The following is a 26931-nucleotide window of genomic DNA, read 5'->3' as shown; positions in this document are numbered from 1 at the left end:
GCATCGGGAACGCAGCCGCTGATCGGAAACGGCGACATCCGAGGTACACGCGGAACGTACTGTCTTGCTTGTCGAACGATCTACCACAACCACTTGCCTCCTTGCCAGACTGCCACTAATTAAGAAACTAATTAAGAAAGCAAACGCGAACAGGGAGGACCAAAGGAGTCGCCGCCGCCTCCGTGAACGGGATCTTCTTTCGTTCGCCGCCGAAAGGGAAGCTTCTCCGGGAAAGTCGGGCACGCTTCTTCTTTGGTCCCCGCCTGTTCGTTTCACGTTACCATAATGTTTAACACACAGATTCTCTCCATCCCCGTCGGCGAAAGAACCAAACAGTCCTATCTTGAAAACGCGTTTCGTTCGCCAAAGTATTTTTTAAGTGTAGCATTTGCCAAAGTTTCTTTTAAGTACAAGGGTATCGATTATAGTTGATGCGGGTAGGCAATCCGAACGCGAGGCGGACAATTTTAATTCGTGAAATTCTCGGCGGTGTTGCTTCTCTTGGGTATCCGTTAACATTGTTGATTCTATCGTATTCATTTAACGCTGTCGTTACGTTTCTTCTTCTTCTTCTTCTTCTTCTTCTTTTATTTTATTTTATTTTATTTTATTTCTTCCGTTTTGTTTTTACTTTAGATATGTTTTAACATCGAAACCTGTCGAATCGAGCGGTCCGACGATTATGAATTCTTCTTTTCTCTCTTTTTTTTTCTTTTTTTTTTTTAATTCTATAGCTACTTATACCTATACATACGCATATATCTATTATCTTGTGTGCGAATAGCCGCATGCACACGAGGGGAACGATCGACCGGGGGGCATAACTTTTTTAGAACTCCGATATTTTTTTACAAACGAACGAACGTGAAAATTGATTTGCGCAAGGTGCATCCGAGGACGGTCGATCTCTCTCGCGTCGATGTTCCCCCGGTGTGGATGGGACCTCTCCTCAGAGGGTACGAGGCGAAATCGAGAGCTTGAAGGAGCGAGTGTGGGAGATAATAGAGACGAGACGTTACGACAAGAGATATCGAGTGTGAGACTGTATAATAATTATAAATAAATGTACACATTAAGTCCAATAAAAGATGATTCTACCGCTCTTTGTCGCTCGACTGTTGCTGGTACTATCGTCTATGGAATGACCGCGAATGATTCTACAATCCGAGTACGTTTGCGACGCTAATTAAGAGTTTCCGAATTGTCCACGCATAGAAGACAGCGGCGAGTAAGACGCAAAACTTCTTTGGTATACAAACGCGCGCGATGAGATAGGATGATGATGTGGGGTCGGGGCGGAAACAAAAGAAGAACTTAAAAGAACGTGTTCATTTGGTATGGCAAAAAATTGTATGATTGACTACGATAGTAACGGATACAATCTATACGACGGTACAGTGTTGCGTTTACATGAACATGTGATCGTATCTGGCGCGCCACAGTTTCGCAGCAACAATCATAAAGATCCCAACGGATCGATTTTTTTAAACAGCATTCTTAAGACGAATTTACACATGTTTATCGACCATATCGAAGATTCCACGTCTAACGGACGTGTCGGTAAAATTTCATTTGCCGATCGACATTTTTTGAGCAGAACTTTTTCCCGCTCCGAAAGACTAGAATTCTCCTCAAACAATGTGAAACGATCGACGACTCGCATCGTCGCCGACCGGATCTTTGTTCCGAGGTATAATCAACGATCCTTTTTCCCATGCATCGCCATGCCAACTCCGATGCAATCAGAACGCGAGGATACGATCCGTAACATTCCCAATTACAAGTGTTCAATGACGATTTCGATCACTGGCGTACCGCCTACAATAAACACTAGCACCTTGGCTTGAGGCGAACGAATAAATTCTACTGGATTCGTGTTCTCGGGGTGAACAGATTGCAAACGGAGAGGGACGCTGGGAACGGTGTTCTCTACGTAACGGTAAACTTCTGCTGCGAGCGTGTACTGTGATATATTTGAATCCGGTGGACCATGCTAGTTGATTCCTTCCCCCTGCCCCGTGTGAAATTGTTGCTGCCTAAATCGAGTTGGTATGTTACAGGCGTCCTCGGTGCTTCGAGGACAGCATCATTCTTATGGAGAACATGCTCAACGAGATGCCCATCGTGGCGAGGATAAATGCACTCCTCGGGAAGTTGCGTTCGATCGCGTGTCTCCGGAACGAAGACGTTACGCCTGCCTGAAAGCATTTCGAACAATTAGGATCGATAACGATAACGGATTATCGACGGAGCTGATACGTTACATAAGATTAAACAGAGAACTCCAGAAATTGCAATTGCTCGCGGGTAGCAAAACTTTTGGCGCCGTTCGATGACGCGTGCAAAATGTTACGTAACGTGTGTACACATTGTTGAAGAGTAAGAATGCATTGGCCGTACCTGATGAAACGATAGTCTGAGAGCGTAGCTGGTGGGATGAGTGGCGAACATCTCTACGACACGGCTTTGGCTTCGTATTCTAAACGCAAAAAGAATACGGATTATGTGTTTGTTATATAAAGGGCGAGTTTCGAATTTAAAGGCGAAGGACGGGGAATGTTGGAAGTCATCCAGGATGGACAATCGGACGAACGATCGGCTTATCGAACGATTTCAACGGCTACGCGTTCGCCTCCGGATGATAAGGGGTGCCAGCGCGAAGAAAGAAACGGTTTGCTTCTCTGATCGACTGAATTCTCGACGAACCTAGTTAAAATCGAATAATGTTAACGCCGAGCGATTTATCTTGTCATAAATGTCGGCTGCAATTTAAGTTATGTAAACCAGCTCGGATTTTATAATACAATCGACCGCGGAGAATTTTAGATGCACGATGGAACTGAATTACGGATCGGCGGTATAAATAATCGCAAACTATTCGATCGATCCCGCGACTCAATCCGGGAATCACATACTTTCACGCCGCCGGATGAAATGCGTACGCAAATCGATTTTTCAATCATTTTACGGTCTATAACTCGAACCGAGAATCGAGGTTACCGACGAGATATCGCTACAGACTAGTTTTTCGTCTGTTCAGGCCATCATTAGCCAGGCCTTATCAGAAAAGTTATCGGTGATTTTATCTGTTTTTTTTCTTTAGGTTGTGTCTGAGGAACAGGAATAATGTTTACAAATTAGTTATTTAAATAAACACGATCGATCGGTAAACGAGGGAAGCGTGAGTGGAGGGGATATCCATAGAACCAGAAAATTGATCGGCAGTATCGATTCCGACAAGTATTATGGCGCGGACTTACACGGGGCTTGCTGCAAGAGATTTTCAAACAGTTTACGCGCAGAATGTATTCTAAAATTTCTGACATCTTTATGTAACGACGCACGATATATAGTCGTCAAGCCCGGTCGGAAATTTTTCTTTGGTTCGAGTTACTGGCACTGCGTCTCATTTTACAAATTTACAGCCTAGGGTAGCAACGCCATGGTTACCACGTGACGCCGTGGCCTCCATAGTTTGTACACACATGCTTATCGGCATCGCGCCGATCGATCGTTAGCTTTAATTTTCCCTTCGATTCCTAAACGGTTTAACCTTAATCTCTACGAGAAGCTTCTTGAGCTGAAAAGTACTCGTCTCGACAATTGATCGGATACATTTTCCTCCATAACAAACATGTACGAAGACGTAGCTTTAATGGTATGAGTACTCCGTCGCAATAAGCGAGAGTCGGTTAACGGATGCCTAGAAAAACAAACGGTTAGACCCACCCCTGTCCAGTAGAACAGATTAAAAGGAACGTTATGTATCGAGAAAGACGCAAATCCGTTATCAAATGGATAGCTAAACTCCGTTCGAGTTCGCGTCTGCGTCTACATATTTTTATCGGACCACTGTTAACACATTGCTAACTAAAAAAATATGCTTCACGAGTACCAGACATGTCCTCGACGTTTCAATGTTACATGTCACGTAACAGTTTAAGTTTCACCATTCGATTAGACGCAGAAAATTTCTTGATCTTCGAAGAATGCACTGCGCGGTTAAGGTAACCTATAAACCAAGGTAACTTACGATCGTCTTTCCAATTGTCCGTGTCATTTCGATGGAGAACACATTCGGGAGAAACATTTTCTAGCCAGAATTTGGAGGAATGGTAACGACATTCGGTTTTTAAGTGAAATTTTTAAAAACAAATCCCTTTCGGGATATTCGAGAACAGCGGCGGTGCATTACTGTTCAGGGTGGTCGCTTACGTAACGAATAACGCTGTCGTAGCTCGTAATAAAAGAGAACAGCAACGGTTTTGATTCATTTTTCAAGGAAACATGCGATTTAGCGTGATAAACATACCGTTCTGCGCGAAACTTGCCGACAAAAGAGACAATCACCGAAGGCGCGTGCTCCCTCGTTCGTCGTTCTCTTAACACCACTGTTCGATTTTTCGTTTCCGACTAGCCTCGTGGATGCACAGCGCCATCTTTAAACAGGTCGCTGCACATTGTAGTGAAATTAACGCTGGAACTAAGGTGACTGCACCAGCAGTTGACCAGTTAACCCCTTGTCCTACAACGAGTGAGACTCGTGATGATTTTTAACATGATTCAACAAATACATGTATTACTCGGTTCATTCGAATTCAAAGTAATTATTCCTCTGTAATCAACTATTACACTTAAATGGAAATATAGGCATAACATGTGTTTAGAACTTTTCTCTTTTTCCAATAAATTATTAATGAAAAAGTAGCCGTATCGATCAGAGTTCAGAAAGAAATCATAGGCCAAGGGGTTAAGAAAATTTTTATTACACCTTTATTAAACTTTTATTGAATAGAGAGAGTCTACGCGTGAAAATGCTGTTTGAACTTCTTACAGTATGCAATATAACTTTTTTGAAATAATTGTATAAATTTTTCAGACATTTCTGAAAATTCAATATTTACGTCAGAAGTTGATTATACTTAAAAACGAGAAAAATAGTGATTGACCGTATGTTAGTTAGTAAGGTGACCGCTTATAAAACCAAGAACACTGAAGATAATTATTTTAACTTAACAACGTTAATGAAAGAAATCGTTAGTTTTTACAGTAATGAATTTCATTCAAGTAAAAGGGTTTAGTTTTGAAAATCTTATTCTTTACGTTGTCCTAGGAAATAGTCAACTACTGATAACTGGTGAATAACTGGTGCCTTTACATTACCGAGCATTTAACATGATTAATATGTAATCCCTTCAAAAATAAATTGTAACAATAGATTTCAGTTTCTTCAGACGTTCATTATACTCGAGTGAAACTATTTATTTTCAAAATTATTTCGAATATTCAGTGCTTTGATATTACTAATTCCAGAACAAAAAATCGAAACCGGTCATTTTGACCGGTAGTTCTAGTGTTTATATAACCATACGTCGGTAACATACACGTGTTACCATCAGATGATATTCTCCAGTGTATTTTATCATTATTGCCCGTTCATAGATGTCGCTGTATAACATTTTGTTAGTATAATTTTGCAGGTTTCACCTTAAATGTTTTTTATTGCAAATAATACCATCGAAAGTTGTAATTGTTTAAAGGTACGCGATTCGCTGCGTTTCATTTTGAAATGTAACATCGATTACTTCCTTTTTCCGAGTAACAGATGATACGAATCATTTTGCTGTATAAAACATAGATTATTTATATTCAGAATATCTTCTGCAAATTAGCTTACGTGTATTTAATTACTTTTCCTATTCCCCCGTTGCCCCTGCTCGTTTTCCTGTTACAGTTTCTTCAAGAGCAATTACAAGCGTGGAATATCATACGGAATTAGTTATAGCTGCGTAATGACGTATCTGCGGACTTATCAACGAGTCATTTCCGTGAAATCGTTCAGTACTCATTCGTTCGATGCCGTTGTCATTCACTGTCAAGTCGGTGGATTTTTCTTGATTAACACTAGGTTTGCGGGACGCGTCGATTTCACGCGTATTGAGTTTCATAAAAACATTATTTAGTAAACGCTCGCGTCGTCTTTGATCGATGCAATTACACGAACGTGCAACCGTCTATTTCAAAACCTCTGATATCCGAGATCTAAATGAGCCAACATCGATTCCTCCGGCAACAATCGAGTGAGCTGTACAATAAATGCCCGTAAACCTACCGTTAAAAGTGTGCTCGATCCGCCGCTCGTTACCATCGATCGAAGTCACGTCCAGTTCGACTAATACGTGACGAACATGCAGGGATCAGTGACGTTAAACAAACATTTTTTCCGCACCGTTTCACCAGCGATCGGAAGATCCGCTTGAACGGAAGAAATCGTTGCCCACTGACGCACCGTGATTTTGTTTTATCTCGGACTCATTTCCGCGCGATACCGCAATATCCTTTCGAATCGCCAGTATCGCCACACCTCGTCTAGTCAAAGGACAATCAGTAAGAAACCAGCAATGATGTGTTTCACGTTACTCCTGCTGTTCTCGATTCAACTTTTCCCGTCGATTTCCACCGAGTACAAGAACCCGGAGAGTCTCTGCTCCGCCCAGCAGAGCTGCAGAAGTTGCTTGCTGACTCCTCGATGCGTTTGGTGCGCTGCCAGGGTGATTATTACATTTTACCGTTCTAAATCTAATAACATACCTTGAATCGAATACTCAGATCAACAGGAGTGTTGCCTCTATCAGCATAAATTCATTAACGAAGGCATGCGAGATGCTGAAAATAACGTTAATCTCAAAGGTTCACTGTTATCGTAAATTAATTATCGATTTCAGGTGTCCAGTCAGAGCAACAGCAGTTTGATCCGATGCACCACCAGAGAAAGGTATCAGAAAGAAGGCGACCACTGGTGTCCACGATCGGACGTGATCAACGACGCGAACCAGGTGACCGTGATCACAAATCGGCGGCTGTCTTCGACGAATGGGGCCGGCGTTGTCCAGGTTCAGCCGCAGAAAATTCAGCTGAAGCTCAGACGAGGAACGTTTCACATCTGCATTCTTACGACGCCGATTCTATTCAAGGGAATCCCGGTTACATCTGAACATACTCTTTGCAGGCGAGGAACAAAACATAACGTTGAGTTACAGCCAAGCAGCGAACTATCCGGTCGACCTGTATTACATCATGGACGTGTCGTGGACCATGGAACGCTACAGGAACGAATTGTCCGAACTGGCCGGCCAGCTCGCCAAAGCGATGCAGAAGCTCACCTCCAATTTTCGACTGGGATTCGGTAGTTTCATCGACAAAGTCACATTACCCATGACCAACACGGAACCGTTGAAGTACACCGTTATTCTAAGTCTTTCCTTCCGACGCCGCTTCACGAGCTGATTAATGTACACGCGATTTTTACAGACTGCAGAATCCGTGTGAAAATTGCTCGCCTCCTTACGGCTTCAAGAATCACATGCGGCTGTCCGAGGATATAGACCTTTTCAAAGTAACGTGAAATTCTCTGATTCTTCTCGGACGCATCGTCCGATCAATCGGGTTCCTTTTGTTTCTGTTTGCACTGAGAAGAATAGATCCAACTTCTTTACTGACCGATGTTCTTTTTTTGACAGACCAACGTGAGACGCGCACGTACGTCAGGCAACTTCGACGGACCGGAAGGCGGCTTGGACGCGTTGATGCAAGCGATCGTTTGCTCGAAGGAGATCGGCTGGCGGGAACACGCGCGACGCCTTATCGTCTTCTCGACGGACTCGCCGTCTCACATCGCCGGGGACGGTAAAGTATGTCAACGCGATCGTTCGGAATCTAGAGTAGACTCCGGTAACTCGAATAATATAAATGAAAACTTCGTCGCCATTGCAATATTGCACCAGATATAATATGAAATATTTTAATGAATCTTAAAGAAACTACTCTAAAATTATCAGATTTTCCACACATCCGAATTTTGCACTAAGAAGGAAAATAAAAGATCTTTTATTATTTTCGCTAGGAATATAAAAATTAATTGCAGTTGCTGATAGATTACAAAACAACCTGGAGTGCCAAGGGTTAAGATAGTAAAATGTCTACATTTCACCGAAATACACTTCCTCTTCTTATAGAGATCCATGTTAATCGCATCGTGTTCGTTTAGCTCGCCGGACTCATCGAGCCGAACGATTGCCTCTGCCACATGGACGACGAAGGATACTACACGTACTCGGTACTGCAAGATTACCCGTCTATAGGCCAAGTATACAGATTTTTCCTCGATCGACTCCGATCTTTCCAATCAACATCGCCATTGCTTACAGTAAGTTTTCACGATTGCGAGCAGATCAACAAAGTGGCGCGGAAGCACGACGTTAACATCATTTTCGCGGTCACCGAGAACGCCATGGAGTGGTACAATCTCATGAGCAAAAGGATCACCGGATCATCGACTGGAACGCTCGATAAAGGCTCCAACAACATAGTGAACCTGATCAGCGGCGAATACGAAGTAAGACGGATGAACGCATCCCCAAAGAATTTCGTGGACGAAGCGTAATCGTCGGTGCTGTTCGTAGAAACTGGTGCAGTCGGTGACGCTGATCGACGACGCGCCGCGAACGGTCGACGTCAAGTATTTCTCCCGATGCCTGACGAACGCAACCGAGCTGCAGGAGCGACGCGAGTGCGGCGGATTGAGAGCGGGGAACGTCGTCCACTTTGACGTATTGCTGAAGGTAGACCGATAAATCGGAGGTTCACGATCGTCCGCGGCCGTCGCGACGAGCGCGGCCAATAAAATTCCGCGTGCCGCTCGGCGTTAAATATTTTTTCTCGGACGTAGGCGGTCGAGTGCCCGGCGAATTCCAGCGAGTGGCAGCAAACCGTACAGATAAAACCGAGCGGCATAAACGAGAGCCTGACGATCGACTTGAGCATCATATGCGGCTGTCCCTGCGACCAACCAGGACATCCGGTGAGAGCGACGAATGCGCGATAGCTCGCGTCGCCCGTTCACACGTTTACTACGAAAAGCTTCAGTTACGCGTCGCTCATCTTTTCGCAGCGAAGACAAAGACGAACAGTCAATCATTCGGTGTCGCGGTTCTTAACACTTTGCCGGCCGCACATTTGTCGCGTCGTTAGGTTGGCGCGGGCGAGTATGACGCAGGAAGGCAGCAAAAGACAGTTTCAAACTAACAGAAGCATCTGCTTATAAGATTTGAACAAAAGATCTGGTAAATTGGGGAGAGAGAACAGTGGAAGCAATTGTTTCTAAAAATAGCATCAATATGTATTCCTAGCATACGTACAGTGGCCGATAACAGCTGGCGGAAAGAAGTCACGTGTACATGACAACGGCCGGCAAAGTGTTAAGCTACCCTGTTATCTAGTTGCACGCTGTTGAACATTATTATCAGCGACAGTTAGCTTGCAAATTATAATTTCGAACCTCCAGTTATCGGAGGCCATCGCGGTCAACGTTGACATCGTGTCCACGTTGCTGGAGGATCGTTTGCACCTTTCTGACGCGTGTCGAATGAAAATCGCAGGGCTACCAGCCGGGCTCGGAAGATTGCAGAGGGAAGGGCACGACGGTCTGCGGCGTGTGCGTCTGCGACGACGGCTTTTACGGGAAGTTCTGCGAATGCGACGGACACGACTTCGGCGCCGGCAGCGAGGCTGCCATCGCGGAGTGCAAGCCCGACAACGAAACCGCCGAGATCTGTAGCGGCCGCGGGGTTTGCAAGTGCAGCGTGTGCAACTGCATGAAGCGGCCGAACCCGAAGGAGATCTTCTACGGGAAGTACTGCGAGTGCGATAATTTCTCGTGCAAACGTAGCAAAGGGCTGGTGAGTGCGAATTGTTCAACCGTTTGCAAATCCGCTCGTGAGTGCCAGGTTCAGAAATCGAACTGCTCTTTTCTGTTTTCATGTAGAAATAAATGCGATCGTTCCGTTTTTAACCGCTTGAGTGTCATGGGTCTTTGCAAAATTCAGGTCGAAAAGTGCCAAGCGACGTGATCGCGCTGTTTAGAAACTGAATGACGCTTTTCTATTCTTACATACAACAATTCTGAATAGTGTGATCGTTCTATTTTTCTAAGCAGATAGTAACAAATGAAAGTAAATAATTAGAAGGGAAAGAAAGAAACTTAATTCGATTCTACGAACATCGCGCCGTGCCGTAGTCAAACGGTTAAGCGAGTAATGAACAAATAGAGATAATTAATTAACCCTTTGCACTCCATAGTCCTCCCAGCTGCCACTCGATTTGGTATAGTAAAATTGTGAAGTATAATATTTAATGTCAATTTTTGTGACATGTTCAAACAGCCTCTTTCTTTATGTACGATTTCGCGTTAAGTTAGTTTCAAGAAATCTTGACTGTATTTCGTCAGAAAGTGCGTCGGGTATTTCTGGTAGAAAACTCTTGGAGTGCAAAGGGTTAAAAGGAGGAGGAATGAATATACTCAGTTCGATTCTACGAACCGACAGGCTGCTTATAGGCGGTGCAACGGAGAAGCGCGATCGCTTCGTTAGGCGATTGATATCGAAGCACTTAATGCGACTTTCGAGACACAGAGCGTCGCGCGCGAGAGTTTTGCACCCGCATGTCTGCGAAAGTTCTCCGGCAGCTAAGTAGTATCTTTATGTAACACGGAATTTTCCGTAATGGACACGTGTGACAACAATGTCGTCGATTGTTGCGTGTCCTATCAGATAGGGGCGAGCGAGCGTCTCGTAAAGTTGTCCCCGGGACGCGTTTATTCGCGACGGAACTGCTTAAATAATTTCCCGTTTAAGGAAACCTGCAGGATGTCCTCCGGGGAGGACGGCGGATAAATTATACGCGTGTCGCGCGGATATTCTATTATTCCATCTGTCGTCGTGCTTGCGTTTAAGGTTTGCAACGATAAAGGCAAGTGCGAATGCGGTACTTGCGATTGCATAGCGGGATGGAGCGGCGAGGCCTGCGACTGCCGAGAGACGAATAGCACATGCTTACCACCCAAGATCGGGGAGATTTGCAGCGGACACGGGGACTGCGTCTGCGGTAGCTGCCAGTGCCACGAAAAGGACGGCGTTCGATACTCGGGGAAATACTGCGACCACTGTCCCGTACGTCTCTCTTCTATTGTCTGTTCTTCTGGTCTCTTAACCAGTTAACCCTTCGCACTCGGAAGCTTTTCACTGGAAACATCCGACACTTTCCGACGAGACGTAGACGACGCTATTTGAAACGAGCTAATGAGAAAACATACCTAAATTAAGACAGAAAGCTATTTTATATAAATGTTTCATGTATTGATGCATTGTACGAAACTTAACACGTTGAATGCCGTGGGGGTCACCGGTGAACCCCAACCAAATCGAATTACTGTAGTTCATTCAATTGAACCATGATTATTTGAAAACATTTTTATATTATAAATAATGCTAGCTAATGTGGTGACATTCAGCTAGGTGAGCCTGCAATAATAACAACGAAATTCAATCAATTGATTTAATATTATATTTTTTCCATTTCGAGTACTTTGTACTATGAAATTGTGCGGCATTCGAGTAGCGAGAATAAATAGAAACGATTAATATTCAGTAGCAGAATCGTTGTTGGTGCAATAATATTCTCGTTTCTAACGTTCCCAGACGTGTCCCGCGGAGTACTGCGAGGTGCTGAAGGACTGCGTCGAATGCAAGGCGTACAACAGCGGGCCTTACAGCCAGAACGGAAAGTGCGACCTGTGTCCTCACCAGATCGACATCGTAAGGAATCCGTCGATTGAACGCGGCGCGTTGCTGTAAGTTCGTGAGATTTAAAAATGGATGAACGCAGGTCGACGTGATCGAGCCGGACTCCGTCAAGGATCTCGAGATGGACGCTAAGATTTGTCACATGCCCGATGACGGGGGTTGCAACATTATCTTCAAATACCAACAGAACGACGACGCTTCCAGGGGAGACATTAAGATATTCAACATTCTCGCTCAGAAGGAGAAGATGTGTCCCGAACCTCTCAACGTTTTCGGTGAGTGAATAGCATTTGCGGGCGGTTTCACGCGCAACGCGACGATTTTATCTCCTTTTCGCAGGCATCGCGATCGGACTGGTCGCGTCCACGGTGTTCTTCGGTTTCCTAGTCATTGTCATCTGGAAGGTATCAACGATGATATACGATAGGCGAGAATTCGCGAAATTCATACGCGCGCAAGCAGTCGAGAGCAAGGTAAAGAGCTTTCGTCTTATGTTGAATTGTGACGGTTTAGCAACATTATTCACGTAACGATTCTACGGTTGATTTAGGGGGATAATCCATTGTACAAGCAGGCCACGTCCACCTTCCAGAACCCCACGTTCCGCGGGACTGCCAGGGATTAACCCTTCAACTGTGCTCGAAGAGTTAACTCGTCATGGAATCTTGAAAGCGACGCGCGTAGATTTCAACCCCTTGAACTATGACTCATTTCGCGATCTTCTGTCGCGTCTACGTTTGCTGCAAAGGCTAACGACTGATAACGGGAAAGTATTTAATTTATCTTCGGAAGGAACAAATTACAGTTAGATTTGTGAAATTCAGTTGAAAATTCTCGTCACGAGACCGATGTCATAGTACAAGGGGTTAACGCGATACGTATGTACCGTGGGCGTGACGAGTTATCTCGTCGCATTTAGCAAAGCTGCGCGTTTGAAAGATTCAACTCGAACGGGAGTGAAATGAATTCTCTGGAGGAGAATTTCGTTTCCGAGGTGACTTCCTGGGAAGAAGAATCCGGCCTCGCAGGAGGAAACGAGACGCGACAGGTAGCGCCGCGGCAAGCCCGCGAAGCGAAGCAACCGGGACGCCATGTTACTTAATTGCTGGCCGGCGAGAAGAAGTCCGTTCGACGAAAAGCATGTTTTTTCTCTCCTCCCTTTAATCCCGCGTCACGCGAATCCCGCCTCCCTCCGCGCCCCTCCCGAGAACCGTTCCCGAAAGCGCCTGCCTACGTGGCCCATTATTCCGTTACACGGAAAATCCGCGTCGGCCTCGGTGAAATACTCCAACGGGCGATCCGATCGAGGGATTCCTTTAGAAGCGAGCGGCAAATGAACCCTGAACAGTAAAAACTACTTTAGCGTACCGGAAGATAACGACTCCGCGGCCAGACGTTCATGGCCCGAGAAAATAAAACGGGGATATTTATTGCATGAAACGCGAGTTGTTCTATTTAAACAATTTCCCCGTCCGACTCGGCTGCACGAGCGCACGGGGCCATTAGGCTCGTGCAGGCGCGGGTCGAATAAATCGTTTCCCGAAATGTCGATCACGGCGATTCCCAATCTGGTTTCCGTCTCTATAGACAGCAGGAAGTTAGGATAGAACGCGGATCGGGTAGCGCGAGAGGGCGGCCGTGGAAGGCATAGAGGGGGGTGAGGAGCCGAAGGTCGGCTCGCGATCACTCATAAATCAATTTTAAATTCGATCCCGGGATTTCGCGTGGAGATAGGTCCTGGCCTCTCGGGCCGATTGTTTCGAATATCCTCTGGCCCCGTACTTTATTGCTCGCTACGCTCGAAGAAGGCAGCCTCGTAAGGAGCTCGTAAATTCGTCACCATAGTCGGCTCCTGCTGCAAAACCCTGCGGCGATTCGCTATATTTCCCACCAGAAACCTAAAGCTCTACCCACATTGACGATCAGTCCGCCCATTCGACTTGATTACCCGACATCGGTGCTGGTTTTACGGACGGAATTCCTCCGATTCGAGTACCGATTACCCAAGATTCCTGGTATTCATCGTAATTGGTGTAGATGCATCGAATGTCCCGGCTCGAAATGGTTGTACAGTAAACGGGGTTTTTTCCGATGCCGCGTATTGTTTCGCTGACGTAGACGTCGTTGCCCGGCCCCGTCATCAATCATGATCTCCTTAACGCCTCGTAAACCTCGGGAACGCGACGCTTAAGACACGCCACGCCTCGCGCTTGCTCTCTCGCGTTCGGATCGCGGCTACGGTAGTCATCGATAAGGGCTCGCCTTTTACCGTGTACGTGTCTCTCTGTGTGTGCGTGTGTGGGAGATCTCCCCGATGTACGCTTACGGGATCACCGGGAACGCGTGCATCCTGTTTCGGGCTGCGAACGCGCGTCGCGGAAACAATGGCGGGCAACATTTCAAGAGGTTGCTACAAATTGCATACACACAGGTAGTCGGCCGCGGGTGTGGGTAAGAGCGAGCGTTGCTCGTTTTGTGGCCGGCCACGAACCGGATCAACGATTTCGCGAGGCGGACCGACCGGCCTCGTAGTCGGGCCTTAAGGATAGCTCACCGGAGGAAGGAGAGAATAGCGGAGCCGGTCCGCTCCGCATACTAAATCACCGCCGCACGTCCGTTTCTTTACATTGCGCAGATTTTATTGATTATTTTACGGCCAGGAACATTGTAAATCTCTTCATCCTGTATCGGCGTTCCCTCCACCCCCCCCTCGCTCCCCGGATGCTCCCGCCGGACGTCGGTACCGCCAATTACAACGGTCGCGCTGCATTGTCGTCGCGTACGCTCTCCGATCTGTCAGTCCCCGCGGAGTAAGCGTTTACGCTTGTCGAATTTCGAATCGGCCCCTCGACGGGGCTCGTAAACGTTGCTTCGGCCCCGGCGGTGATCGTCCTTTTTTCTCCCGCGCCGCGACCGCAGTCGCAACAAAGTTCTCGGACGCGCGGCTTTTCGGAATGCTGCCGGATCACCGGGGCCCGGGACAACAAGACCAAAACGGGCGCGGCCGAGCCGCGGAGCCGGGGATCGGCAGATGAAATTACGAACCGCTCGGAAAAGGGTAAGACAGGATCTTTGCGCAATTTGATATACGCGCGGAACGGCGCGGCGTGGCTCCTTTCGCCCGCGGAACAATGTTGTTCGTTTTCGCGGTCGCTAATGGCCGCCGCCGGTGCCTTAATTACAACCAAATACGGGCCAATCAGCCCTCGGGGGCCGGCGGTGCTGGCCCGTTTCGAGCTTTCGAGCCGTCCGGCGTATTGTCGGATCCGAACCTCTCCGCTGCCCTTCTTTCCTCCTCGCTCTGCATCCATCGCGAGCCGTATCTCGGGCATTGGCGTCGCCTCGCGAGGTCGTTCGCGTTCAATAGCCGCGCGCGTTTTCAAAGAAGAGATCGATTGAGAAATCAGCGTCGCTTGTTGACCTTTCGAGCTTCGGAACTTCGTCTCGATCGACGCGTTCGCTGGTCACCGATAACGTGCAGCTTGCAAATTGCTCGAGAACAATTGCAGGAAGATTGTTATCGGTCGATGGAATCTAGTGGCGGAAACACCTAGATCGTAACGCAACGCGAGAACTATGCTACCGAATGGTTAATAATTATTTCTATCGTTTGTGTCGCTTACGAAGCGCGCGGAAAATGCTCCGAATTCTCGCAGCAGTGAACGAGTTAGAGATTTCCGCTGTTCCCGGCGTTCAGACGTCGAAATTTCGAAATTCCGCGGCGACACCGGTGATCGCGGCGCATCGTGCCGGCGATCGAGAGCTGTTGCACCGACGTGCACCACCTCCTCGCGACCGATGCAGTCCGAGGCTCGTTAGTGCGCGGCCGTAAATCAAGCCGCAGGGGTGCCAACCCGCTAATATTACCGGGGTTCCCCCGGGATAGGAGGAGCACGTTCGCGCCGCCGCGCCGACGCGCACGGTAAACGTTCGATATATCTCATCGATAATGAGTTTGTTAAATGGATTAATATTCCACTTTTTCTTTTACCCTGTTCCGCCGTTTAAGCCTCGGCCCTAGCGGTCCGTGTGGCATCGGATGTTTTCATAGGTTAGAAGGGGTTTCCTCCGTCCTTTCCGCGCGGCGGCCCGCCCGCGATCGGATTCTCGAACAACGCGCTGCACGATTCAATGATTTCACTGTCTCGACGCGTTGCTTGCGACGTAACTTTCTTGAACTAACCACGGAGCAGTCGGAGTGACTTATTTGTAAATACTGATGAAAATTACAATACATTCCTCGAGAGTTCACCTTATTCTCGTATCAGTAGAAATGCACAATTGTATCCCCCAACTTTTGCAAAAGCATAATTTAACCCTTTGCACTCGAGAGGTGACTCTCACCACTCGATTTCATCCAGTGAAACTACAAAATTTGATATTTAATATTATACTCCGTATAACGCATCGATTAGAGAAATATTGAAATAAAATAGTTTCGTTCCTCTTCGAGTTAGTTTCACACACTATCATCTCATCAGAAAACGTTCAAACATTTCCAGTGAACAACTTCCGAATGCAACGGATCAAATACTCGCAGAATGCAAATTCTGAAGCAGATCAACGCGACTCGTCCGGTACTTTCGTAATTAAAACATTCGCGAATCACCCGCGAGGAAGTCGAAAGATCGTCGAGCGGCACCAACGATCTGCGATCCGATAATCCGAAGCAGTTGAACCGCAGGAAAGGGAATTCGACACGACAATAATGATCGCAAACATTTGATTCCCGGTAACACGGGCATCTCCCTCGTACACGGATTCCCGGCAGCGCGATTTCACGCAGCGCATTAACCGAGCGCGTTGCACGGGAGTCCGCTGTAATTTCCGAGCGGCTCGGAACGCGCGAGCCGAACGCGTCAAGCGTTATCAAGAAAATGGGAAATGGATACTCGTTGCGCGTTCCCTTCGATTTAATATCCATCCGCGAGACGCGGCGGGACGCTGCTCGATTTTAGTGCGGTCCTAATGACGGGTTACCACCGGCGAGCGTGGTTGCCGGACTGTGATACGCGTTTAGCCGTCGATTACCCGGGAATATCGTTTCGATCCCGCGGAATCTGGTGCGCTCCTGGAGCCCCGGATAACCCGTGTATACAGCCGGATAATTAATGGAGCCGGTAATGAGCTGATTATTATTAATAATATTTAGCCGGGGTTAAGCCGGGCCGACCCCGCCGCGCTGGAGCCCGGCTGCTCGTTAATTGAATCTGCCAATCATCGTAATGAGCGTCAGCGCCGGATCCGCTGTCCGTTCTTCGTTGCCGATCTGCTCGGGGCCTCGGGAGAGCTTGATGCTCGCTCGCTCGCTCGCTCGCTCCACTCGCTCGCCTCGTTCCTTTCGAAAAACGAAATATCCGTCTTGCTTCTCTCTGCAACCTTATCCAAAGAAACGCGCGCGGCCAATTTCCTCCGGCCGACCGCCTTTCGAGAACTTGATCGATATCACGGTGCCGCGTCCCGAATCTCTTCATCCTAATTGTTTCTAGTCGTTCCCATTAATTGCGTCGGCGCGCCGTTCTGGCTTGGCATTGCTACCGAGATACGATCGAAACGTTCCTTGTTTCGATGGTTCTTTAACACGTCGAACGCCGCGTGGTTTCATAGAGCGTAGTACACAAGATGGCGGAGATATAATATTAATCGATCGAATCGCGTTATTATTGCGCGATCGTCTTGCTCAATGTCGCGTTAGGTGGCATTGTTTGTAATATACTTATGTTTTCATACGATCGCCGTTTCATTGAATGAACTATAGTGATTCCATTTGGTTGAGGGTTGTCGGTGACCTCTATGACATTTTTAATGTGTTGAGAAATCATGTAAATTCAGGAAGCTTCTTTCAATTCATACATTGATGCATCGTACAAGGTTTGATATTAAATATTCATTAATTTTATATTGAAAGAAAATAGCTTCGTTCCTTATTGAACGTGTAATTTCTCTTCGAGTTCCACGTATCGTCTTCACCTAATCAGAAAGTGTTGAAATATTTCTAGTGAAGAACTGCCGAGTGCAAAGGGTTACAGAGCCTCATCAGGAAATGTTCAAACATTTCTAGTGAAACACTTCCGAGTGCAAAGGGTTAGAAAATGATCTCACCCGCTGAGTCACGGCGACTCACCTCTCGGCCACTTCGCCTACTTTCCCTTCTCGTTTTTTCCATAAAGCAATTACTCGAAGACGGATCAGTTCGGCGACCGCGAGCCGGTCCGAACAACAGAAGCGCCGCGATAAGTCGCCGGGGGACAAGTGTTCGCTGTTTCTCGGAGATAAGGCCCGAAATTCTCGTACCTGCGCGCATACCTCCTCGCCCGGCCACCTCGGGAGAGGTACTCGTGTCTCCGAGACCTATCTCTCCAGCACTTCCGGCAAATTCCCTTCCATCGGGATCGATGTTCAACCATTAAGCCAGCGCCCGTTCGTCTCCGATTCTCGCGCTGTCTCTTGCAATCCAAATTAACCGTTCGGGGACCATTAATGCGTTGAAGTATAATATTAAATATCAAACTTTATAACTTCACTGTAGGAAATCAAGTGGTGACTGAGAGTCACCTGCCGAGTGCAAAGGGTTAATTGTTATTAGATTGGTCTAAAAATCTTCATCGCGAATCTCACTCGAAGAGACATTAACCAGTTAACTGTTTGACGAGTATACACGTCAGCGAGAATATTATTGCACCAACAATGATTCTGCTACTGAATATTAATCGTTTCTATTTATTTTCGCTACTCAGCTCGTGTAATATTTTGTTATCGACAATTCGGGAGAAATGCAGGAAAATTCTCTATTCTACTTCAAGTGGAAATTTCATTTGAAGATAATACCTTTTGAAGATAATACCATTTGAAGATAACCCTTTGCACTCCGAAGCTTTCCACTAGAAATATTTCAACATTTTCTGATGAGATGAAGACGATATTTTGTAAAACCAACTCGACGAGAAATTAGAAATGCTATAACATTTCTTCGATCTTCCATTTCCCTTCATAGTACAAAATCTGGATGCGTGGAAAATCTAATAATTTCAGTTGGCGATGAACTAACGATGAATGCGTGAATAAGTGGAAACAAACATCTGCACAAATCAAAACGCACTGTAAGTCGTCGAGATTTGCGATTAAGGTTAGCCAATTGTACGTAGCGAATCCTATGCAGCTTAGATTGCTTTTTCTTCGAAATCTTGCGCTTCAGAGTCGAAAGCATGTATACAAATTCTGAATTGTGTATTATATACACAGTTTCTCGCAGTAACCTTATAAACTTAGCTATTCACTTTTCTTCGCGCCTCTAAAGATTTCCAAATTCCCGAATGTCTCTAGTAGATTAGTTAGCAAAACTTCAATTTCCCCAGCAAACTTTCGCTCGCCGCATACTCGTCACGAAGAAACGGCAATTTTCCGCGTCACGACTGTACCCGTTGCAGATTGCTATCGCCGAGTCACGTACGTTGCCCGTAGAATTTTTCGCATTAGAATTAATTACGAATGATTCGATATCGCGGCTGTTAGGCTACAAGTATTATCCAGTTACTCGCACCACCGAGTGCTTTTTCTTCGCTTTGCGAGTCGGTTCTCTTATCGTGTCCGTTCCCAAGCGATCTGGGAGCACCACGTCACCGATGACCACCGTGCCAGCGAACGTGTTAACGAGCGATCGCGAGAGATAACGGTCCGCGCCGGATCGGGGACGTCGATCGGCAAAGAAACGACACGACGGTGACGCCCGCCAGTGATTCCGCGCGCAGGAATTAATAGATTAGCGAAGGGCACGTCTCCGCTTAATTCCATCCCATTACGGGTCCGGTATCTCGGGGCGAGGCGGGCCCGGCCGATTATGGTGGATAGCCGAAATCACCGGTGGATCGCGGAATTAGATCGAATTACCCGGACGCTGGATGATCGCAGCGTACGCAATTTCTCGCGGGGCGACCGGCAACCTTCCGTCGATAATTTCGTGCGTGTATCTTTCGAATTCTCCACTGATATCTCGTAATCATTGTTTTTCATTCGGTATCCACTATGTTCTTGCTCTGTGCAGTAAGATCTTTCAGTTATCTCGCTCGAAAACTTCATCGGCCGCCTTTCGTCGATCATTTTACGCGTATCGTTCAAATTCTAGACTGATATCTCGTGAAAATTGTTTTTTATTCAATGTCCTCAATATTCTTGCTCTGTGCAGTAAGATCTTTGTTATCTCGCTCGAAAACTTCATCGGCCGCCTTTCGTCGATCATTTTACGCGCATCGTTCAAATTCTAGACTGATATCTCGTGGCAATTGTTTTTTGTTCAGTGTCCTCAATATTCTTCGTCTGCGCCGTAAGATTTTTTAGTTATCTCGGTGGCTAACGTCAACGTTTCGTCGATCATTATATATGCGTATCCTTCAAATTCTAGACTGATATCTCGTGACGATTGTTTTTTATTTGGTATCCTCAATATTGCTCTGCTCTGTAAGATTTTTTAGTTTTCTCGCTCGCTAGCGTCAACGTTTCGTCGATCATTACATATGCAAATCTTTCAAATTCTCGACTAATATCTCGTGGCAATTGTTTTTTATTTGGTATCCTCGATATTCCTGCTCGGTGGAATATCTTCCAGTTATCTCGTTCGTTAGCCTCATTAGCAATCCATCGATCATTCATAGATCATTTGTTTTTTGTTTGGTATCCTAGAGATTCTCGCTCTGTGGAATAAGATCTTCCAGTTATCTCGTTGACATTATTAAGATATTAGCACAGCGTTGATTATTTCACGCAGTCTTCCAAATTCTTAACAAGTTGACTGTCTTCTGAAAACCTTCAGAGTTTTATGTATCGCTTATTCTTCTGTAGCGAACGTAAAGAGGTAGAGTTACTTAATTTAGTAGGCCCATGTAACTTTGAACTCACATATCAGTATATTGGCATCTTGATTTATTTCATTTTGCGCTCAAAGTGGCGAATAAAATGAAGTAATCAGTTAACTTAAACTTTTATATGCCCAGGCGTGAAAGTTTGTCACTGTAACTTGAAAGTTACAAAATATATTCGTTCGATGAAATTACTGAAACTATTGAATATATTGTTAATTCGTATTCATACGTGGATATTTATTAATTTTACAAAAATACTGCCTATAGCGGATTAACTAACGTTTCGCAATAAATTGCCTCGAATCCGATGTCCTCGCGGCTGTCTGTCCGCCGTGAGATTTCGCACGGATTTCGATTACAAGTTTTCGGGATTAGAAGCGGAATCGTGTTCCACGGATACACCAGCGGCACGACCGGCTACCGAATGACGGGAGAAATTAATCAAAATAATCATCTGTGGGGCCCGGGGCGGCCAGCGGGGCCTGTCATTTACTCCCCTGGAACTCTCCCCCTCCGTCCTGCCTTCTAGATACCCGGTGTATATATTCCACGCTATCCGGTAGCCGGCCGAAAGACCTTCCTTGGCCTTTAGCCGGGAATCTAGAAGTCCTCCGGAGCCCGGCCCATGGCCCCTTCTGCCCGAGGTTGAATTTAAATCAACGTTTCGGGAACGCGTCTGCCCTTGACGGAATTTCATTTCCGAAAGGCTTTCGACTGTTTGGCCAGCCTCGCTCGATTGGACGCGCCGTGCTTCTCGTCTCGGGTTCCTTTCGTCTAACTTTTGTCAAGGTTTCAAGGGAATTCGCGTTTCCTTAACGCGTTCCCTGCCAGACCGTTTTTCGAAGACTGTCCGTTCAGGATTTACAACTGTATTGTTTCGTTTCTGGAGTATGCCTTACGATGATTAAAATAATGCAACTCATAACTGTCGAGAAAAGGGTGTATAGTTTAAGATGCATAACACAACAAAGCAATAAATTTATTTTTTTAGGAATTGGTTTAACAGATACTTGGCTGAACATTACCGAGCGAGTCGCATCTTCGTACATAATATTTTTTTATTTTCAGGATTACGGCCGTCGCAGGTATGTGACGCTAACTTAAGAAATAGATCATAATCAGAGATGCGACGGAGTTGAAACAGTTACCAACAGGATTAAGCATAATTTTCTAATTCTTACTGTATAAGATCAGAAATTCATCAATCGTCCAGTTTTCACTCCTTCTCATCCCTTTCTTGATGCTAATTTACTGTTCATCAGTTCGATCACACGTAATCAATCGAAACTACAAACAAAACACACGCATGGCTCTCCTCTCGCCTCTTACCCAATTTCCAACTGCCAGAAACACAATACGAACCTTCTACACAGATTTCCTATAGACAGAAATCTCTCAACAGATTCCCAATTTCAACAAAGTCTTCACAGTACCTCAGCATCGAATTCAACAGTTCACCCGTCCCACGATCCTCATAGATCTTCAGCATCTCGCGGTGCATCGGGAAGTACTTAAACCCTCGAGAATTTTCCAAACCGTTAAAGCTTCCTCCATAAAAATTAGAATTCCGTATCAGAAAAACCGAACATCAGAAAAGAGAGAGAACCACGCGTAGAATTCCTCATTATCCAAACAACCATATTCTTCATGGTGGCAATCGGTTTCAGATCCGACAGCTGAAAGTCGTTACGTCGAGACTCGAGCGCAAAGAGTTAACCCTTTGCGGACGAAGATTCTTAGAAACATACAAAAGCTTCAACAGATGAAGCCGAACTACCTAGCAATTGCTTAATTAACGTAAAAACAGAAAGCTACGTGCTGATCCCTTGTTTCAGTAACCAAATCATTTGCTCGCGACTTAGTCTTTCAAATACGAAAATTTCATCTCGAAACCTCGAGATTCGCGCGCAAAGGGTTAACTCCATCGATCAGACGTCCAGCATCGGTCCTAGAGTCGTTCGTCGGAGGTGTTCCGCATCGCGGAAAGCGTAAGATCGTCGTCGGCCGGATCGGAAGACGGAAAGCGAAGGGGGAAGGGCTGCCGGATGAGAGATGGGGAGGAAAAAGGGTGGGATTCGAGGGCGCAAAGTAACGCCATCGGACACGCGAATGAGAAACGGCACGGCGCGTCGTGGAGGCAGGAGGTCCGAATGGGCCAATAACTTTGCGAGCTTATGTTCCTGAATATAAAGGGGACAGTGGTAGTTTGCGGTACGACGTCACTCGAGTATCCTACTGGCTACCCCTCCTATTATTCCCCTCGCCCCGGCCGGGGCCCCCACCCCTCCGGGGCCGATGCTTCTGATGCACGACAGTCGTTCTTATTCAAATGCACGCCCCTGCAAACCAGACGCGATGGCTCGCGCGAATTTACCAAGTGATTCACGGCTCACCGGCAGCGTTCAGCGCAATTTTATTTCGATAACGAACAACGAATAAACATAACTAATAACGTTATATCCGTGAATAAGGGATACGTTGTTATACGAGTGGAAACATGTTTCGATAAAGAATCCCTCGAATAAAATTGTCAGGCCGATGTATAATACCGCGGTCGTTACGCTTCCAGGGGAGGGACGGGGCCGCGGGACGGGCCAGGCGAATCGGGTGCGCGTGCATAGGCCCGCGAGTTATCCGATCGATACTTTGATCCTACTCCACCGATCGCGATCCCGATACCATTCCGACCCAAAACGACGACGAGGAGACGCCGGATGATTGAACTACCGCTCGGAAGTGTGCTCGATCGCTTGTCCGATCAGCGATTTAGCGATCTACCGATCTGGCTTTTGATCTTCTCTTGCTTTTGATCTGGCGGAATCGACGGTGGATTCTTTGGATTTCATGTAGTTGCGCTCCGATTGTAATGCGATGGAATTCTTTGACAGAATTTCACGAGCAATGCGAGTAATTTGTATTGCAGAGAAAATATTAGGCTCAGTTTCTTTCGTGTAATTGTAATGTTTGGCAGAAATAGTGGAAGATGACACTGCGAGGTATTTGGGCAAAGGAAAGATCGGTATGATCGGAAGGTAGAATAGATCGCAGTTACGTAATAAGACAAAACGCTGTGCATTGATTACATCAACAAAATGAAAGGTACTTTTGGGACAACCTAATGTCAGTGGATAATCTGTATTTATGTCGAAGAATGTTTTTGAAATTTGGTTTTTTTAATTTTAGAATGTGTCATTTTGATCTATCCAGCAGTTAGCGTTAAATTTCTAACTGCTTCTTTTACAATTGCTGCGAAGGTACAGATTCTTCGAAAAATGATTAACGAAGCTAATTTAGTAATACTCCACATAGTTTTGTGATATGTCAGCAACTCCTACCAACTTTGGTAGTAGTCCTACTGAAGATTAACAACAACAACAACATTTCAATTAACAACATTTCTTAGACCTCTGATTCCCTTCTCAGTACAAACTTTGTATATCTGGAAGATCTTAATGCAGTTTTCTTAAAATTCACTAAAATATTTAATATTAGAACTGGAGCAATATCGGAGCCTACAGAGTTCAAAGGTTTAACCCTTCGCGGTCGAATGCCGCCATAATGGCGACTCCGAGCTTCGATATCTAAATTCGAAAGCTCCAAATGAATAATTTAATTGTTCAAATAACGAGAGATAGACACATGGTTTTTTTCTAGTGTTTAAGACTTCGATACATAACTCAACTTTCGTAGACAAATTCTCACAAGTTTCAGAAAGTCCCGACCGCAAAGGGTTAACCCACTCCAAAAATTTGTCACGAGAAATATTCATTTTCAATGAACTCAACGAGGAATCTAGTCACAGAATAAGGAGAACAGTGGTATTTTATTTCTACATCCCACGTATCGACAGATTACTCACGACTTAACGTTACACGAAATTTTACAATTTTGATGCAATCGAGTGACCGAGAGGCACCTTTGGAGTGCAAAGGGTTAATAAATCCCCGTTTGTAGCTTTCACAAAGCAACGTCGAAAAGTCCGTTGAAACGCTCGGTAGTTCTACCGTTAAGAATCTGTTACCTCCTCTCCTCCTCTAAAATATCCTCCCGCGAGAGTGTGCGTCTCTGGCCGTGTCCGACGCGTTCGATGAAACATCGTTCGCGAACGTCGCTGTTCCGATCGTTCCCGTTCATCGCGTCCCCGCAGAATTTCTTCGCCGCCGCGTCATTCCCGGGTAAACGGCACGGCTCGTGGGACAAGCTAATGTTGCCGGATTGCGGAAAAAGTTGTCGGGGACTGGTGGCCGCGGGCTAAAGACTGCTAAAGGTTGCCCAGCGGTTACTCGTGCACGGACACGCGGCACGTTGCCCACGGAGCTCCCGTGGCGCTCACCGGGCTTCGACACCCACACGCCGTGTCGCCTCACCAAACACATAAATAAAAACAGTTTCGGAGAGGCCGCGTCACCGTCCGCTGCAACTATTCCCTCCGGTACGGTCCCATTTCTTGGATCGTTGCGTTTTTCCACGAAAGCTTCACGGACCTGGTAATTGGACGGCATCTGGGACGGTTCGCCGGGGCTCGATCAACACGTCCCCTGGCAACGTCACTCATTTGTGACGGGCACAATGGGAAACTATGGAATCCATGCTGCGAGTATTGTTATCTAGGATATTTTATTAAACGCGGCGAATCGTCTTTGTGAAATGCAAATGGAATTCGAGGAAGACGTCTCGACAACTTCCCACACGTTGCACCGCGCGATAGGATTTAGGAAGGATGCACACTTCGGGGTAATTCAATTTTCCTTGCGGATGCGAAATGTTGGACGTGACTGATATATGTAGGAAATAATAGTTGACGTAAAATAATACATACACGCTGAGTTAAAATTTAAAAGGGTACACACATGCTTTATTAAGGAGTTTGATTGTAATTACTCGCCGTTACGCTCGCATAACTCGACGTCAATATTTCAACCCTTGGCACTCCAGGTTGTTTTGTAATCTATCAGCAACTGCAACTAATTTTTAAAATTAACTGAAATCAACGAAACTAAAAACTGAAAAGTCGAAATTCTTCGCAGCCGTTGCTCAGGAGTCCAATGAAATTCAATTCCTTCGATGTAGGAACGTTAGTTTTCACTTTGAATATTGACCCTTTGACTGTCGAACCTGTGACAATCGTGAATAAATCGCTTTTAACCTTTAGCACTCCAGATGGTTTTGTAATCTATCAGTAACTGCAACTAATTTTTATAGTATTCCTAGCGAAAGTTAGAAATGCTATAACATTTCGATCCTTTATCTTCCTTCTTAGTACAATATTTCATCGAGGAATATTGAATATTTCTAGTGAAAAAATTTCGAGTGCAAAGGGTTAACTCAAGTATCCGTTAAAGTGTTATAAACCAAATTAAAGAATGGGTTGAAAGTCAAAGTTACTAAAAACTGAGGTGCGCTTACCCCACTCCACCTTATATTCTCACACTCAACACATTCATTCCCACATACATATTACGCTCGTCGTGAAGTGTTCGAGTTGTAAGGTATGACGTTGCACTTTGGAATTCGGTAATTGTCCTTCATTGAATTCCTTCGACGTTTTATTTCGATTTGTTAGACGGAATATTACAGATGAGATCATCACCGAAATGGCAGCAACGGACGCGATGCTTGATTGCGTCGTTCTGTATAAACCCATCGGCTTTTCCGGTCGGAAATAAGGCGAAACGTTGGCGCCAAGGTGGACGGCAAATTAGAGACCGGTAAGAGGAAACGGGGCGTCAGGAGTTAACTGGCTCAACGACAGCCGCAGAGGACGCCGACGCGAGCGAGTAACCGAAATTGTCTTAACGCGGCCGCCTTCGCTCGTCCGCCACCTGTTACTCGATAAATTTCTCAATTTCCACGCGAACGACGCGACGCCCATTAGGGTAACGAAGTTTCCTGCGGTAATTATAATCGAGCGTTTCTGTAATCGCCCCGGCAGCAACATTAGCTGCCGAGCAGTCGAACTTCAGCAATTTGCATTCTCTTGTACGAATCAAAGCAGCGTGGTCATTCAGATTTCGATCGGCGTTTCGGAATACATATTAGTAAGTTAATCGACGTATTAATTAATCCTTTGATCTCGGAAGCTTTTCACTTGAAATATTCAATAGTATGCAATTAGATGTAGTGAAGATTCTTTAAAATGAATTTACTAAGGAAACACACGTCAATTAGGGAACAAAGCTATTTTCTTTGAATATTTCACGTATTGCTTGTACAAAGGTTAACGGTAAATAACAAGGTTTATAATTTTGCTGTACTAAATTATTTGGCGACTGCATCGCCTCTCGGGTGCAAAGGGTTGATTTACCCTTTGATCTCGGAAGATCTTCGCTAGGAATATTTGATACTTTCCGATGAGACATAGACGACACTATTTGAAATGAACTAATGGGAAATAAATTGAGAAACAAAGTTATTTTATATAAATGTTTCACTTATTG

The 26931-nt window shown here is 45.7% G+C and overlaps 2 protein-coding genes across 3 annotated transcripts; one reads left to right on the top strand and one right to left on the bottom strand.

The window, feature by feature from the left end:
* Window positions 1-687: 687 nt before the first annotated feature.
* On the bottom strand, window positions 688-4453 carry LOC116433206 (uncharacterized). 2 transcript variants are annotated; one of them, XM_076364843.1, is made up of 3 exons: window positions 4313-4453; window positions 2401-2479; window positions 688-2198 (listed from the first exon to the last, which is right to left on the bottom strand). In XM_076364843.1, exons 2-3 carry the CDS (start codon window positions 2449-2451, stop codon window positions 2055-2057), a joined length of 195 nt encoding a protein of 64 aa, XP_076220958.1. In that variant the 5' UTR covers window positions 2452-2479; window positions 4313-4453; the 3' UTR covers window positions 688-2054. The 2 variants fall into 2 exon arrangements, with proteins under 2 accessions (XP_076220958.1, XP_076220959.1); XM_076364844.1 differs by lacking the exon at window positions 4313-4453 and adding an exon at window positions 4034-4275.
* On the top strand, window positions 2196-13096 carry LOC116433205 (integrin beta-PS). The gene is made up of 16 exons (XM_076364839.1): window positions 2196-4007; window positions 6354-6551; window positions 6726-6931; window positions 7011-7238; window positions 7312-7396; window positions 7521-7691; window positions 8048-8146; window positions 8231-8395; window positions 8463-8621; window positions 8729-8860; window positions 9438-9737; window positions 10791-11006; window positions 11535-11651; window positions 11722-11914; window positions 11979-12112; window positions 12190-13096. The coding sequence occupies exons 1-16, from the start codon at window positions 3990-3992 to the stop codon at window positions 12262-12264; spliced, it is 2496 nt and encodes an 831-aa protein (XP_076220954.1). The 5' UTR covers window positions 2196-3989; the 3' UTR covers window positions 12265-13096.
* Window positions 13097-26931: the final 13835 nt, after the last annotated feature.

This window comes from Nomia melanderi, chromosome 2, assembly GCF_051020985.1.
Source record: "Nomia melanderi isolate GNS246 chromosome 2, iyNomMela1, whole genome shotgun sequence".
NCBI classification, from domain to species: domain Eukaryota; kingdom Metazoa; phylum Arthropoda; class Insecta; order Hymenoptera; family Halictidae; genus Nomia; species Nomia melanderi.
This window is presented reverse-complemented; position numbering and strand designations above follow the sequence as displayed.